General features: G+C 38.1%; 2 protein-coding genes across 4 annotated transcripts; both read right to left on the reverse strand.

Annotated features, from left to right (window-relative positions):
- Positions 1-742: 742 nt before the first annotated feature.
- lyrm2 (LYR motif containing 2) lies at positions 743-2499 on the reverse strand. The gene is made up of 3 exons (XM_073855724.1): positions 2342-2499; positions 1218-1358; positions 743-1001 (listed from the first exon to the last, which is right to left on the reverse strand). The coding sequence occupies exons 1-3, from the start codon at positions 2384-2386 to the stop codon at positions 921-923; spliced, it is 267 nt and encodes an 88-aa protein (XP_073711825.1). The 5' UTR covers positions 2387-2499; the 3' UTR covers positions 743-920.
- Positions 2500-6016: 3517 nt separating this feature from the next.
- lats1 (large tumor suppressor kinase 1) lies at positions 6017-15472 on the reverse strand. 3 transcript variants are annotated; one of them, XM_073855720.1, is made up of 8 exons: positions 15286-15465; positions 14155-14596; positions 12392-12539; positions 10069-11471; positions 8845-9427; positions 8521-8703; positions 8102-8208; positions 6017-6996 (listed from the first exon to the last, which is right to left on the reverse strand). In XM_073855720.1, exons 2-8 carry the CDS (start codon positions 14503-14505, stop codon positions 6496-6498), a joined length of 3276 nt encoding a protein of 1091 aa, XP_073711821.1. In that variant the 5' UTR covers positions 14506-14596; positions 15286-15465; the 3' UTR covers positions 6017-6495. The 3 variants fall into 3 exon arrangements, with proteins under 3 accessions (XP_073711821.1, XP_073711822.1, XP_073711823.1); XM_073855721.1 differs by lacking the exons at positions 6017-6996; positions 8102-8208; positions 8521-8703 and adding an exon at positions 9871-9959 and having other exon boundaries at positions 9245-9427; positions 15286-15472; XM_073855722.1 differs by lacking the exons at positions 6017-6996; positions 8102-8208; positions 8521-8703 and adding an exon at positions 9866-9959 and having other exon boundaries at positions 9293-9427; positions 15286-15472.
- Positions 15473-17829: the final 2357 nt, after the last annotated feature.

Here is a 17829-nt window from a genome sequence, read left to right on the forward strand (position 1 = left end):
CTGTAATGTGTGTACGCCACCCTTATAAGCATTGTTGAAATTATTAAATACATTATGGGGTGGTTTCCCGGACAAGGCTTATCTTAATCCCAAACTAAAATGCTTTCTTGAGTTGCCTTAATTTAAAAACATCTTGCACTGACACAATTTATATATATATATATATATATATATATCAGTGGCATTGTCTCAAGATGCACACCAGTTATGTTTTTTGCAAGGTATGTTTGTAAAATAAAACTAACGCATAGTCTTTGATCTAAACCTTGTCTGGGAAACTGCCCCAATATCTTTAGAGTCGACTTAAAGGACTGTGCTGCTCCACACTGACTTAAAATTCATGTTGTTATTTCCTCAGTAAATACATTTCTCTTAATTGTGTTTTGGCAAAATAATGACTAATAACAACTAATATATGATCAACCTTTTTATACATGTGCGGCTACTGGACATTAATAGTTTACAGTTGTTTAAAGGGAAAGCTAATATTTATCGGTCTTAAGAAAATGGACCATGAAGTAAAATTTGTAAGCAAACTTTAATAAATTGTTTTTTAAAAAATAATAAAAACTGTCTTTAGAGTCTTTGGAAACAAAGATGTTAACTGATGTCTGTTTTATAGAAGATACAAAAACATTTCACACATCAATGACATTTTCATTTCTGACTGTGAGGTCTGCTTTTACATTTCACACAGAGACTGATATTAGTCACATAAAGACTTCTTTTAATGGAGACGTCGTTAGATAAAAGTGTATTTATTCTGACATGTCATAGAACTCAATTGCACATCGATTATAGCTTAGATGAGAACATGTTACTTGAAGGACAAAATATTTATGCATTATAAACATATAAATATACAATAGAATGATTTTCTTTGACATAATAGTGCACATCTGTTGATGAATGGAAATGTTCTAGCATCCGGCCAAAGCGAGAGATTTTCTTAAATCCTCCAGATGATTGTTTGCTTGTGTGATCATCATACGGATGACATCCTTTAGATGAGAGAAAAACAATCACTGAATGTCTTACAGTAAAAGCATGGAAATGAGAAGTTTTGATATTTAACATTCAGAATTTAAAACAAACCCCTGACCATCTAGAAAATGTATTAAAACTAAATTCTGTGCTATCATTACTCACTTTACAAGCAAAAACAACCTTTTGTGACGTTCATACTTTAAAAGTGTCAAATCTAAAGATGATCTCACCTGATTTGTTTCGCTCTTGTTTCTCTTGAACTCTTCTCTGGCCCAGTCTCTCAGATATGTGCGGTCAGACTCTTGAGGTATTTTGCGGATGCAACGAAGCAGATCTCTGTACACTCCCAAAACTTTCTGCCTCTGTAAAAACTTTATACAACAAACACATAGAAACAGAAGTTTACTTTCAAGGGTAAAACTAAATATCTTTCAAAATGTAAGGGCAAGCAAATACATTTCTAATTTCACAACCCATATGGCAAGAAATTTATTCTTGGCCTAAATATATTTTAAAATTATGCTTAATAAAATGTAATTTTAATAAGTATATTTTTGAAGTTTAATTTAATCAAAATTTATTTAATTTGAACCATTTTTTAAACTCATGTTTACAAGTTTGTAACATAAACAAGGTTTTTCTTCCAAAGCGATGCGAATATATTTTCTTGTTTTAAAATAGATGTATTTTTTAAAATAGATTTTTGGCCATTTTTTGCATATTTTAAAATATATAAAAAAAATATTTTTTGCTGTATGGGTTACCAATAAAAATTCTCTTTACTCGTATAAATAAACAAATAAACTGCTTTTGTGAGCTTATCACCTTATGAACTGACAGACTGTCCACTAATCTGAATATGTTAGCAATTAAATTAATGAGTTTTTATTCAGTTAATCTAGAAAGACGAAAAGCATGCTGCAAAAGCATGCATACGTTGACTATTTCTATGTTGTCAACTCTTATAAAAAGCTAGGCTAGCAACCATAAACAGCCTCAAATAAATATAATGAGACTGAAATTTTTTGTTTATTCAAATAAATGTAACAGTAATAAAGAGTCACTTAAGCCCTTGCATTGCAGATCTTTAATCACATTTAGTTGAGTTTCAGTCACTTCGCACGTGCTCTGTTGAGATAAACAGTATAAAAGCAATCCAAGAACTTTGTATTTAAAGTAAATACAAACATGTCCTCTGTTATACGCATGCGCATACAGACAAACAATAAACGAGCACAGAACGCACGCACGAGTGGTCTGTAAAGGTCATAAACTCGTCAGATTAAGCACTAATGTGAGACGTCTCGAGATGATCTGAATATCATTCGTAAAATAAAGTCACAATTTATTTTACCTGTTTGAGGTTCAGAGCAGCTGGTGGTAATCTGGAGGCGGCCATGTTGCTGAACACTGGAGGCGGAGTTTGTTGATTGGTCAGAAGTGGTGACGTCTTACAAGCGACGCTTGAAACGGAAGATTGTAGTTTTTTCAGAGTAACTTTTTATTAGAAATATACAGAAACAAATGGAGTAAAAATTAGTGAACAATCTTCTCTTATCAAAGATTAGAGATAAAGTTTCTTATGCACAGACAAAAAAATATAATTCTGAACTTGCGCTGTTTCAACTTTCAACGGATCTAATGTAATTTTATATATTATTTTAAACAGTACTGCAATGTTTTCTATAAAGTAAGGGGCCATTCACAGTACAACGATAATTATATCTATAAAAATATAGTTTAAAAATTATATTAAAGAGAATAGCGGAGTTCACACAACAACTATAACGATAAAGATACAATGAACGATAGCGTTGGGATCGCTTTCTGAACGATAAACTAATGACAACCAATCAAATCTATTATATGCACGCGCATTTAAAATTACAGATGACAAAAGCTCATAGAATCAGTACGCTCGCGCGCCCAATTCAACCACGCCCCTTCAACATCTTATTTGACTGGCTTGCTAAAATAAGGTAAGTAAAATACAACTAATTTTGTCTGGTTGAAATAATACAGAAATCGAAAATTAATAGTTAGTTATATCTTCGATCTTCCCTCGAAGATCCGGGAGTCCGCTCATAGAAGCTGTCAATCACAGGTGTCAATCATTACGACACGCCCCGTTTCTATAGTATCAAATTACAAGCTAAAATAAAACTTATCACAAAAATGAACAATTGAACATATATCAGCGTGATAACAACTACCTTAAAGGACAAAAATCACCTTTCGGAAATTTTTATTTGGAAGTGTAATTTATTTTTTATTTTGAGCCGAGTCCATTTCCTCCAATAGAGTGCATGGAGAGGGCGGGGTTTATGACTTGTACTGCAGCCAGCCACAAGGGGGCGATCAAAGAGCCAGCGGCCGGGACATATCAGGAATTGATGAAATATTAAATTTGACAAATATTTTTGTTTTACCAATAAAATCCCTGTTGTTGTAACTAAACCTGAATATTATCTTTTCTTACACCACGGTAAGATTAAAAAAATTGTAAGGGAGTAAAGAATGTATGCACACTTTTAGCATTTAGAAAACCTGGCTTGTGTGGATGCTGTATAGTATATTCATCAAACAAAAAGCAGACATACTCACAAAAATAAGGTTTGTGCTTAAGATGTTTATTGATCACCACCCCACCCTCTCCACATTCAAGACAAACTTACACTCAAAATACCTATAGCTGCTCTTTTTGGGTATAAGACCACCAAGTTTAATCAAAGAAATAGTGTTCATTACATTCATAGCTGCACAGGACATTAGACGTTTAAAAAAATATTAATAAAAAGACCCAATATACAAATACAGTTGTTTTGTGACTTTTCTTGCCGACTTTGGTAGTGAAAGAGTGAAGAAACCAGTGCAGGTCTTCTGTTCCTTACACAGCTTGTTGACAGCTGTCTTTAAGATATTGGTCATTATGTTACACAGAGGGAAAATAGACACGTTAAAGGCTAACAAACAGAAAACATGATCACCCACAGGTTACTCCCTTAACATGTAAGACAGAAAAATTTACAAATTTACAACGCATAATTTATATATACAATCTGTGTGTGTGTATAAATAGAAAAGTACAGAGAAGAGCAACAATTTACAATCTTTTCTTTCAACAGCCAGTTTTCAAGGATGATGCCCTTCATAGTGTTGGTGAAAGAGAGATGAAATTAAAGTACCTGTGCAGTCTGACGATGGGCAAATCCACACAATCATAAATAAAACACATCAACATCAGTGGAAGGAATTATGCAACTAGCTTTAAAAAGTCTTTAAATAAGTTAAAGTAGTGTAAAAGTACAGGGTTCCACTGCATCATTAGATCCTCAGGCACCAGACACGTGCATCCTCAACAAAATAATAATAAATACAGCCCAAAATGTGAAGACAGACTCGAGCATTCACACCAGCAGAGATGCAAGAGAGAGAGAGAGAGAGAGAGAATGTACAGTCTTGTTCAAAATAATAGCAGTACAATGTGACTAACCAGAATAATCAAGGTTTTTTGTATATTTTTTATTGCTATGTGGCAAACAAGTTACCAGTAGGTTCAGTAGATTCTCAGAAAACAAACAAGACCCAGCATTCATGATATGCACGCTCTTAAGGCTGTGCAATTGGGCAATTAGTTGAAAGGGGTGTGTTCAAAAAAATAGCAGTGTGGCATTCAATCACTGAGGTCATCAATTTTGTGAAGAAACAGGTGTGAATCAGGTGGCCCCTATTTAAGGATGAAGCCAACACTTGTTGAACATGCATTTGAAAGCTGAGAAAATTGGTCGTTCAAGACATTGTTCAGAAGAACAGCGTACTTTGATTAAAAAGTTGATTGGAGAGGGGAAAACCTATAAAGAAGTGCAAAATATGATAGGCTGTTCAGCTAAAATGATCTCCAATGCCTTAAAATTGAGAGCAAAACCAGAGAGACGTGGAAGAAAACGGAAGACAACCATAAAAATGGATAGAAGAATAACCAGAATGGCAAAGGCTCAGCCAATGATCACCTCCAGGATGATCAAAGACAGTCTGGAGTTACCTGTAAGTACTGTGACAGTTAGAAGACGTCTGTGTGAAGCTAATCTATTTTCAAGAATCCCCCGCAAAGTCCCTCTGTTAAAAAAAAGGCATGTGCAGAAGAGGTTACAATTTGCCAAAGAACACATCAACTGGCCTAAAGAGAAATGGAGGAACATTTTGTGGACTGATGAGAGTAAAATTGTTCTTTTTGGGTCCAAGGGCCACAGGCAGTTTGTGAGACGACCCCCAAACTCTGAATTCAAGCCACAGTACACAGTGAAGACAGTGAAGCATGGAGGTGCAAGCATCATGATATGGGCATGTTTCTCCTACTATGGTGTTGGGCCTATTTATCGCATACCAGGGATCGTGGATCAGTTTGCATATGTTAAAATACTTGAAGAGGTCATGTTGCCCTATGCTGAAGAGGACATGCCCTTGAAATGATTGTTTCAACAAGACAATGACCCAAAACACCCTAGTAAACGGGCAAAGTCTTGGTTCCAAACCAACAAAATTAATGTTATGGAGTGGCCAGCCCAATCTCCAGACCTTAATCCAATTGAGAACTTGTGGGGTGATATCAAAAATGCTGTAAAACCAAGAAATGTGAATGAATTGTGGAATGTTGTTAAAGAATCATGGAGTGGAATAACAGCTGAGAGGTGCCACAAGTTGGTTGACTCCATTCCACAAAGATGTCAAGCAGTTTTAAAAAACTGTTGTCATACAACTAAATATTAGTTTAGTGATTCACAGGAAAAAAAATGTTTGTACAAAATAGTTTTGAGTTTGTACAGTCAAAGGTAGACACTGCTATTTTTTTGAACACACCCCTTTCAACTAATTGCCCAATTGCACAGCCTTAAGAGCGTGCATATCATGAATGCTGGGTCTTGTTTGTTTTCTGAGAATCTACTGAACCTACTGGTAACTTGTTTGCCACGTAGCAATAAAAAATATACTAAAAACCTTGATTATTCTGGTTAGTCACATTGTACTGCTATTATTTTGAACAAGACTGTATAAAACAGAAAAAATCAATTTCTCAAGACACATCTGGCTTATATTTCACCCCAAAATCAAATAGGAAACAAAATGTTGCCTATTTCTAAGACTTTTACAGGACAAAATCTTATTTTCAAACATCTGATCTAAGCATTTCACTTGTTAGTTTTGTTTATGTTAATGCTGAATCTCATCACTATAATACGGTAGTTTTAACTGTATAAAACAAAAACACTGCTATGATTTTAACTTAAATGACCAAAGACCATAATCTATAAACACAAAATACAGATTTCTTAATTATATTACTGATAATTAAAAGGACACATGCTTAAAATATGAAAAAAAGGTCAATAATGAGAATAAGGGGAATCACAAACAAAAGTAAATGTGATGATGCTTGAAATAAAAATGCATTTTTGGGGTGAAACATGACCCAGATGTTCTTGACAAGTTTTTTGTCCATACACATTCACACTAAACATACACTAGGTCCCGCCCCTGCTCCGCCCCATGACCCTTTGAAGGGTTGACCGGCTCGTCCTCATCCACCTCGTAGTCCTCACACTCGATGGGCTTGGGACAGCTGTACGGATGTCCGTTATCGTCAAAGAAACGGCGAAAGGTGAATTCGTAGAAAGCGTGCTCCGGGTGCTTGCCGTTCTTGAACCAGCGGTTGAGCGTGTCGTTGTGATTACCGTCGGCGTCGTCGCTCCACAGTTTGTCGGGGTCGACGGGATCAAAGTTGGAGGTGTCGGTGGAGTGAATAATTTTTGGGATGTAAGGCGCGTGGTGTTGTTGCCTGAGCTCCGTGGAGAAGTCGATGGTCTTGAAGAACGGCTGGGCTTTGATTTCATCAGCTCCGTTTTTCCCGAGCCGGTCGTCTGGGCCGCGGCACAGCTTGAGGATGAGATCGGTAGCCTCCGGACTCAGCTTGGCCTGTGGTGGGATGTGTAGGGCTGCCTGCCAGTTTATCACCTGTAAGAAATACCGATAATCAATACGGCATCCCAAATTACCTTTCACTATATCAATGACTGGGCATTCCTGTAGGGCCACTGTCCTGCAAGGTTTAGCTCCAATCCTAAATCAAACACACCTGAAACTCATTTCCAAGTCATCCTGCAACCTTTGAGTAGTGTTTAATTAGGGTTGGAGATAAACTTTGAAGGACAGTGGTCCTCCAGGTCTAGGAATGCCCAACCCTGGACTATACGGGTGATTCTCGCAAAATTAGACTTATGAGGTCATGAAACATTTTGATTAAAAAAGTAAATGCAAAGTAAGAGTATCAAAATAAGAAGCATACAGTTATAAACATCTCTTCATGTACTATTTTGCACATGATTTCAAATACAAACCAATTTTGTTGTTTTTTCCACATTTAAAAGGAAAATTTTCATTACCGCAACGTGCCCATAACTGGATTTGGGTTCTTTGACATGGAAATATTTATAATTAAAAAATCTAAAAAAATCAAAAGCTTCAGTGCATGTTATACTATAAACATTTACAGTAAAGAAACAAGTGGTACTTGGTGATCATTGGTAAATGTAGAGACAATAACAAGGAGTATAAATGTGTCATCCTCCGTAACAATTTTCAATCATTGTTTAAGCCCTCAAGGAACTAACATTAAAAAAAAATTTGTTTTAAGGGACATAATTGACTGTGACACTCAAGATGGCTGCCAGGTAAGCAGTTCTTATTTTTCTCTCCACATAAACATTGAAATTTTGTTTGTCATAGTACCTAGACAACTTTTTAGTTCTCATTACCGAAGCATGAGTTTGTAAATGCATATATTTAATGTAATATCATGTTGCGGTAATGATCATTTTTTATAATGATAATCTAAAACATTTTTTAAATACTTTTATTGGAAATATACTTAAATCCTCAGACCTTAATCTTATATGTGCAAAAAATTCAAGTTTTTTTTATTCTGATGCTGGACACGGATTTCGTGAGAATGGACACTGTATTTCGTGAGAATCACCCATACATAACATATACAGACCTACAGAGCAGACAAAGGCATTAAGGCCTTGGCACACTTCACATTTTTAAGAAACAGTCTCACCTTCATTTGTGTCTCAAGAGGAGTTGTTGCCAGAAAAGGAGGCTGGCCGACCAACATCTCATAGAGGATAACACCCACACTCCACCAATCACAAAGCTGCGTGTAACCTGGGCCAATAAAAATGAAGCAAATACAAGACTCATCATATTGGCAGCACAACTGAATGGACACAAATTATGTATGCGTTATGAATTGTCCAAAGACCGTCTTTAAAGTAAAGACCAGTTTACACTGTGTTCATGTTGGAACAAAATAGGGAGCTTTATTATATTAAATCCATAAGCCATCATTTTAAAATATCAAGAACATTTACATTGGGTTACACTGGGTACACCTTTAGTTTGGATTTAGGCACTTATGTACCATCTTGTGAAAGCATCAATTTCTTCTTTAATGAAAGTAAAGTGAAGGATGTTTACCCGTGCGCAGCAGTACTTCGGGTGCGATGTAATTTGGTGTGCCCACCAGCGAATGTGCCAGGCAGCGCTGATGTTGTCTGGCTGCTCTGCGCTCCAGCGGCTTCAATCGATCTCCACAGCGACAGTTAGATGAATCCTCCCACTCCATACTGAAGTCCATACTGTCCTGACGCACGTGATCACCTGACAATAAACATATCCGGTTAAATATCTCCCTGTGAGGACACCATAGACCAGTTCAATCCAAATCCAAATCCTTCATTAACATTAGATTTACACTTAGTCTCCATAACCATTGAGGTCATCATGAAACACATGTCTTACCGCTCTGGTAGTATTTGGAGTCGTGCGTCCAGCGAAATCCCGTGCAGAGGCCAAAGTCCGTCAGTTTAATGTGTCCGTCTCGATCTATCAGAATATTGTCAGGTTTGATGTCCCGGTGGATAAAACCCATTTTGTGGACACTTTCCACAGCACAGGTGAGCTCTGCGATGTAAAACTGGGCCAAGTCCTCTTGAAAAATTCCCATTCGGATCAGTAAGCTCATCATGTCGCCGCCAGGGATGTAGTCCATGACAAAATACAAGTTATCTTTATCCTGAAAAGAGTAGTACAAGCGGACGACCCACTCGTTATCCGCTTCGGCGAGAATATCCCTCTCTGCTTTCACGTGGGCCACCTGATTTCTCAACAAGACGTCTTTTTTACGAAGGGTCTTCATGGCGTACAGGGCTCCCGTGTCCACCTTCCGAGCCAAACACACCTCTCCGAACGCTCCGATTCCAAGAGTCTTGATCTTCTCGAACATGGATTTGTCCATTTTGGCACGTTTGAGGCGGATGTAGTTGGACTCCTTTTGGCACAGCATCATACGCATCTGCTCCTGCGCATCATTTGATAGTCCCACCTGCACACAAGGCACACGAATGAGACCCATTCTGATAAAACACTCACTTATACATACATACAATCACATCACACAATAACACACATTTAAAACACAGGCAGCATCCTTCACCGAACAACAGCAAAGCATGCAACACACGCTTTTTCTTCATTAATGTACTGGTAGGCATGTTGTTATGATAATAAAATATCTAGTCTATAGTCTATAATTTGTCAAGAAATGCATTTATGAATATCCTGTCCTTTGAGCTTGACATGTTTTGGTTGAGTAAATGTAAAAAAAATCACAGATATTTGGCAGACGCTTTTATCTGACGTATACTGTATACATTTTTTTAATCAGTATGTCATGCAGGCCCACGTGTGTTGCAGGACCGAGAACATTGAAACATTTGAGAAACAGACTTATACACATGCTGTCCAACTGACAGGATCTTACTTTACCACACTTGAGTGAAGATTACTCCAGAAGAAACCTTATGAAAGTATGAAAACCAGCTGATCAGACAGAGAAAAGAGAGAACATCCACAAACTAAAGAATACAAGGAGGCAGAAAAGGACAGAATAAATAGTTGCAGTCAGTAGGAATAAAACAGCAGAGCAAAGGGGCAAAGAAAAGGAAGAAAGGAACGCATGCTAACCCGTTGCATCTCGCTCTCCAGCTGTTTCTTCCTCCTGATCCTCTGTTGGTGATTTTTCAAGATGTTTTCCACATGCTGCTCCATGAAAAACTTGAAGGCCTGTGGCGAGTACATAGGAACGCCGTTTTCTCCTTTACGGTCCTCGTCTCGCTTGTTGCGCCGCACGGGTACGGGAGACGTCGTGATTTGTTTCTTTTCGCGTTCCTCTGTGCTCTCGGCACGTTCGCTAGAGCAGGTGCTGTCGGCATCGTTGTCATTATCCATGCCGTTATCATCTTCTTTATTGGTGGATTTCGGGGTGGGGTCATAGCCCGGCGGAGGGGGCTGTAGCAGGTATTTAGGGTAAGGAGGGGGTGGGCCCTGGTAGCTCGGGACTTCGGGGGCAGGCACGGGTGCAGGCGGTTCTTGATAGACACTGGATGGAGGAGGCGTCTGCTGCATCCAGGGCGGGTGCGTAGGGGCCACGGCTGTGTGCAGCTCTGGCTTCTGCACGCGTGTGCTCTTCACGGGATGCAGGATAGGAGCCTGCGTGATGGCGGTGACGGTGGTGGCGGAAGGCTGAGAGCTGGGGACCTGCGGACCTTGGCGGCCGCTGGACTGGGCGTTGGTGAAGGAGTTGGAGCGTCCCGGGACGTTGTGCGGCCAAGAGGGAGGAACTTCTTGGTTACCGTTATGGCCGGGGGAAGTCTGAGACTGCTGTCTGACCTGGGGTAGCACTCCGAGGTTGTACATATCGAGGTTGTGGCTGTTGCGGTTGGGGACCAACATGCTCGGGGGAAGGTTGGCTCCGTTCGAGGGTGCAGGGGAGCTGGACTGCATCTGCTGGGCTGTGGGGCTCTGTCTGTTAGATTGGTGCATGGGATACGGAGGAGGGGGCGGCTGAGGCTGCCGGCCGCCGCTACTCATGCCCATGTATTCGTTTTGTACGGTGCCATTCTGGGGCCAGGATGGGGGGAATGCGAATTTGTTACCTCCAGAGTTTTGCATGATGATCGGCTGCCGACCCACAGGCACCGGACTGATGCCTCGCTGAGCCTGTGATGGAGGGTTAATGTAGCTCTCGGACCGGGGCCCCTGAGGCACGGGTGAGATCCGGGGCACCAGATAGTCTAGGTTCCCAGAATACCGCTTGTTTGAGTTACTGGAGTCCCACGAGGAGGGAGGAGGAGTGATGCTACGCACCTGCCGTGAGAGGGGAGCGTTCACTCGCTGACCGCCGGCATTAGCGGCAAGATTTTGAGGAAAGCTCGCGGGTCGTGAGAGGTCACCTTGAGGTCCTGGGCTATTCGAGCGGTACATCATGCCGTCAGCGATCAGAGCACTGTGTCGCTGTGGGGCCAGAGATTCCTTAGAGTCCTTCCAGCTCTGTCGACGCAACACAGGCTGCTGAATTTGAGATGGACCTAGACAGGAGAACAACCATATGTGAGAAACAGCGACATTAACCACCAAAGAATTTTGAACCAACACTGTTGAATGACATTTCAGGGACTCAAAACCTTTTTTAAGTAATGGTTATCTGCAATATGAACACGAACTGTTAGTGGGCAATGATAGAAAATAAGGATGTCCCGATCCAATATGCTGGATCGGTATCAGGGCCGATCCGGGCTTTTTGGATGGATCGGACATTGGATCGAGGACCGACAACGTGACCGATCCAATTCCGATATGTGCGTTAGCGTGGTTGTTACTGACAAGCTATTAAAAGGACAACGTATTATGCACTATATTCAAAGTCTTTTAATACACTCAACAGCTTCAGGTGAAGAAACAATCGCACATTTAAAGAAATATAAGATCACAGAAACACTAACTCGCAAACTGAGTTAATCCTCTGGTGAAGCTGACGGATGAAACGTGTCATTCACACATGCACATACAAGATAACTGTAGGCTATTTTAAAGATCTGATTTTATAAAGTTTTTAAAATCTAAAAGCAAAACTATCGTTATCGGTAGATGTCATTCTAAGTATTTTAAGCTTTTACAGTTGGATTCAATGCAATACCGATTTAGTTAGACAGTAAACTGAACTTTAAAATATTTTGGACTGCTGTAGCCTGTGTAAAGGGTCACATTCACCAGATACAAACCACACACATTTCTTTTAGATGTATAGATGAAAAGTGCAGTCTATTAATAGCACAAATAGCTATACATAATTATATGAGCATTAAACAAATAATTATGATTTAATAACTATAGGCTTCTGTGCACAAAATTCCATTCAAATTATAAAGAATGCCGTCAATTTGAACAATTTAACACGCACTACTACAATAAACAACTTAACCCTGTAAAGACAAAATGCAGCAAATACCTGCTTGTTGTAAAGGTGCGTTTACAGGACGCATGACAGGGGCTGAGATCTGTTCCCTCCCAGGATCCTGGAAGTTTTTAAAGATGTAATCCACCGCTGCTTCCACACTGCGACTGTTTGTCTGTTTCAGAGCATGAACCACCAGCTCCTGTATAAACAACACACACACATGATAATGATGGGATGTCCACACACACCTATGGCTTTAAAACCTATCAAAATCATTTGAACGCATTACTTTCTAAACAAACTCAAATTATCTTTTGGGCCTTTATGTTAAAGGAATAGTCTACTCATTTTCAATATTAAAATATGTTATTACCTTAACTAAGAACTGTTGATACATCCCTCTATCATCTGTGTGCGTCCACGTAAGCGCTGGAGCGCGCTGCGACGCTTCGATAGCATTTAGCTTAGCGCCATTCATTCAATGGTACCAATCAGAGATAAAGTTAGAAGTGACCAAACACATCAACGTTTTTCCTATTTAAGACGAGTAGTTATACGAGCAAGTTTGGTGGTACAAAATAAAACGTAGCGCTTTTCTAAGCGGATTTAAAAGAGGAACTATATTTTATGGCGTAATAGCACTTTTGGGAGTACTTCGACTCGCCTGAAAAGTCCGCTCCCCTTCTCACTCTCATAATGGGAGAGGGAGGGTGTTACTGCGCCGAGTCGAAGTACTCCCAAAAGTGCTATTACGCCATAAAATATAGTTCCTCTTTTAAATCCGCTTAGAAAAGCGCTACGTTTTATTTTGTACCACCAAACTTGCTCGTATAACTACTCGTCTTAAATAGGAAAAACGTTGATGTGTTTGGTCACTTCTAACTTTATCTCTAAATGGTACCATTGAATGAATGGCGCTAAGCTAAATGCTATCGAAGCGTCGCAGCGCGCTCCAGTGCTTACGTGCACGCACACAGATGATAGAGGGATGTATCAACAATTCTTACTTAAGGTAATAACATATTTTAATATTGAAAATGAGTAGACTATTCCTTTAATGTTGAATTTTTTTTTTGTGAGTATGGTAACACGATTTAGAGTAATAATAACCCTTGAACAATTATCAAAATACAGTAAACAAAAAAAATGATATACAAGTCTCTGTATTACTTATGTATGTCTAGTATTTTATATACTTCATTATGATTGGTAGGGTTTCAGCAAAATTTTAGCTTTAAAATACCACTTTCAGGATCAATGCTTTTCAATAATGCGCGTATGTAATGTATCCTATGGTTAACACTACACAGTAGTTCAAGTAAAATGATTAAATCAAAACAATTGTATATAGTGGATCATATCATAGTATTACATATAAGCACTGTAGTATTTAAAAACACATGAAAGCCGATATGTTTATGATCAAAATGATTGTCCTCGCATTGATTGACAGGCATGTGTGTGCTGTAAAATATCTAAAGTATGCGTCCCTTGCTCTTCCATTATAACAGCCACCACAGCTTTCTCTTTCTACCTGTACATCTACAGATCGAAATTTGTTGTCAATAAATACATGTATATTCTTATTACACAACAAATGCATACATCACACCCACAGATCTGAACATTTAAGTATGACATTGTGTTGTTGACTATCTTAACAAGAGCTTGTCTGGCGACATACCATGCCTGTCATTCCTCAAATAAGTGAAATTATAACATGACAGTAGAGAACATTCTTAAGACAAATGATCGATCTGACGTGTTTGGAGTTAACCCTCTGTGCATTTTGGCAACAACAAAAATTAACGAACCTCATCAAAACCAGCATCTTGCAGCTCCTGCAGCATGCGTCTGTTGATGTCGGCCGCATGTCCGCCGCTGATGCTTTTGTTGGCAAACGGTATCAGTGATTCACGGATCTCCTGCAGAGCTTTGTGGTAGGGGTTTTTTGGGTTGGTGCTGCGCCCCTGTTGCCTGGGATCGTCCGACGGGCCCTTCCCAGCGTTCGCGTCGGCCTTGGGAGGATCCGACGGCCGGGAAAGGTTCCGCAGGCTTTCCCGGATCTCCTGCAGCATCTGTTGACTATTTCCACTGTAGTTGCTTGCAGGAAACGTCTTGGGTCGCATCTGTCTGTATCCCTCGGGTTTCTCGCCCCTCTTCATGTAAAATTCATATGTTAGGCGCCCAGGTAGTGAAGAGACTTCCGGGTGGAAGAGCAAACTGTCAGGATCTGAACCCGTCTTTACCTGGAGACTACACAGGGAGAGATCACCATATCAGATTATGCGCTCACATGCAAAATAATAATTAGACAGCTGTTGTTGTGAACATTCAGATAAAACACCTCACAACATCTGTCAGGGAGAGGTGACCAATATATTTATTTAACCCCAATCAATTTTACACATAGACAGAAAACAGCATGTTAGTAAGCTTGATAATAAATAAAACCTTCAGTTAGTTATTAATGTACATACACATGTCTTCGTGTTATAAGCTCACTAAACCTCAAACATACACCACTGTAAAAGACAAAGCCCCATCAGACAATGAAGATGTTCATAACAGGACAGTGATAAACAAACCTCAAAACAAGGTGCGGCCCACCTAAACCAAACCCCTGTACATGCCAAAAATACTGAACGCGCCTGTAATTCCCACAAATTCTGTCTGGCTTTCAATTTTTCATCTCTGTCATGTCTATAGTGTATAACAGATTCAAACACGGTTAGCCTACCCCAGTAAATCATTTTCTAAGTCACACACATAACTATAACCACACCAATAAGCCTTTAAATAATATGTTTAACTAGCGCGATAAAGAGTTTCGAGCGGATAATTCATGTATGAATCGGTGTAACAGGTGACTGAGGCCTAAAGCTAAGGCGATGGGTTAGCGCTATTAAAAGCCGGATAATATTCAAACGATTCACTTCACTTACCATTTAATTTGGATGCTGCATGATGTTTGTACGTGTTTCGATGTCTTCGCGATGTTAAATCACGAAAAATCGCCTTGTTGTTTGTGACAGATGAAGTTATTCGGCTTCTCTCTTTGGTATTTACTGTCGTCTTGAGTTTTACAACGGCTGTCACGCGCGTCACAAGAGCCCGGATGTAGTCAGGCTCACGCCCCTCCCCCCTACGAACCCTTCAAAACATATAATCATTTAAAAGGTTAAAGTGATAAATAGGGACATGAAAATTTGCTGAAAAAAGTTTACAAGTACACAAATTATTAATAGCAAGCAATCCTTAGCAGAAAGCTGAAATTTACAGATTTTATTCAGACGATTTAACTTTACCAAATACTTTTTCTTTTTATTTAGGCTAACAAATATGAATAACCTTTTTCCAATAAACTCTTTATTGAATATTGCACATAACATCAAGTGATATTAAACATCAAATAAAGTATATTAATTGAACAGAACAAAGTGTATGAGGGATACTTATAAAAAAATAAAATAAGATGGACAGTATATGGGAATAAATAATAATTAAAATTCAAATAAATAATATTAAATTTTGCTATTAGTTTAAACCACTGTGAGAGGGTGGAAAAACCTTATCTAAATATCATATTACTATTAATTGGTGACTTATAATGTTATTTAATATCTGGTGTAACAACTTTTTTGTTTATTTTCACTTTACAGAGAGAATCAGCAAAATTCAGAGCAAAAAAATTCAAACCTGTGACTTTAGCATTAATGTGACATTTCCTTATTAGCATTATCTAATGAGTGGAACACGTATTAGAAAATAAATACTATGCTATTTCTTCTGTAATATCAGTAAGGTTGTTAAAATAACAAAAAAAAACTATATTAAAATCTCAGTCCAAAACATTTTTGTAAAAGGGCATCTAACAAACAAAACACTGATTCCTGAATAACTTGTTATGAAATAGTTTTCTACTAATCATAAATGTCCAGTAGATGGCAGTTATGACACATATTAATATATTAAAAAGGCAAAGTCCAGTTAGTTTTTTTTTTCTGAATTTGTCCCTGTTACACAAGAATAACTATAACATCAGCTACTAAATGGACGGAAAATGTGATAGAAATTAGATAGTAAAATATATAATAAAGAAAAGAAAATTAAATGAATTGCAGGTATGGCAGAATGATGTCATCTTATTAAAAGATGAACATGAGAATATATTTCAAAATGTATTTCAGGGGCAATAAATACATTTGTAATTTTACAACCATCAATGTAGCAATATTTGATTTTTATTAATTACTTAGAATTCCAAGCACCACAGAAGTGCTTGTCCCCACAGTCATGTACAGAGAGAAAATGCTTTATTTTGAGATCAAAAACAGTGTTTTCTTCCATTTAAAATACAATAATGTGTCCATAACTATCAAATATATGATGTAAACTACATTAAAAAACAAAACAAAAAATATAATTTTCCTGGCCAAAGTATATGAGTTTGTATAAAATGTATACGCATGCATGCATAAAATATACAATTATATATGAAGTTTAAAACTAAATATATTTCCAATTCAAAAATATATTTAATTAAACTTTTCTGTATTTAGCATATATTTAAAACACATTTTTGGCAAAATAAATAGATTGTTTGCCATATGGGCAGGGTAGAAATTGATTGCTTTTGGAAATAAGGGGAAAAGTTTAAGAACCACTGCTGTAAAAAAAATATAAGACAGTTTATTAGCATCCTAATCTAATGGCACTTTCGGGCTGTCACGATTTGGTTAATTGTCTAATAAATTGTGATGATTAATTGCCTGTTTAGGGCTTTGGCTATTCATGAAATAATTTTCAAACATATTTTTGATTATTTAAATCTTTTGCCAGGTTTACCTGGCACTAAATATGAATTATTAAATAATTTTTTAATGAATACATCTTTCAAAAACTGAAAATTCTTCATAAAAAAATAAACACAATAAGGTGTCTGATAATAAAAGTGCAATCAAAATAAACGGACTATACTAGAACAGACCTTAAATAGTAGCCAAACCTACTAAGGGCATATTAGTACTGGACCACATGTCTGTAATGGCTGCAAAAAAACTTCCTTTCAGATCCTTAAGTATAGCATCCTTCACTTCCCTAAATTTGGAATTGCTTTTGGAAATGTATCTTTTACATGGCAGTTCATACTGCTTTTAAAGTTTTGCAGCATTTCTTTCAATGCTGTTTTCCCACTCTATTGAATGGCTATGGCTTTGCAGTGTATAGCGTTGCACTGTCAACTTAGGAGCGCCATCTGATATCGTCTCAATAATACAGGCGCTGCAGCTCCCCCTTGTGTTTTTTACAGAGATGTGCAATCATTGCGGTGATCTGAAATCATTGCGATGATGTCAAACAATTGCGGTGAGAGACGATTATTTAATAATTGTGACAGCCCTAATGGCACTGAGAATGTGTTACCCCTCCAAAATCCTATCCCAATGTAACAAACCTTTCACCACTGTCAGTTAAAAAGAAGCTTTTTT

The sequence above is a fragment of the Misgurnus anguillicaudatus genome, chromosome 18 (assembly GCF_027580225.2).
Source record: "Misgurnus anguillicaudatus chromosome 18, ASM2758022v2, whole genome shotgun sequence".
Lineage (NCBI taxonomy): Eukaryota > Metazoa > Chordata > Actinopteri > Cypriniformes > Cobitidae > Misgurnus > Misgurnus anguillicaudatus.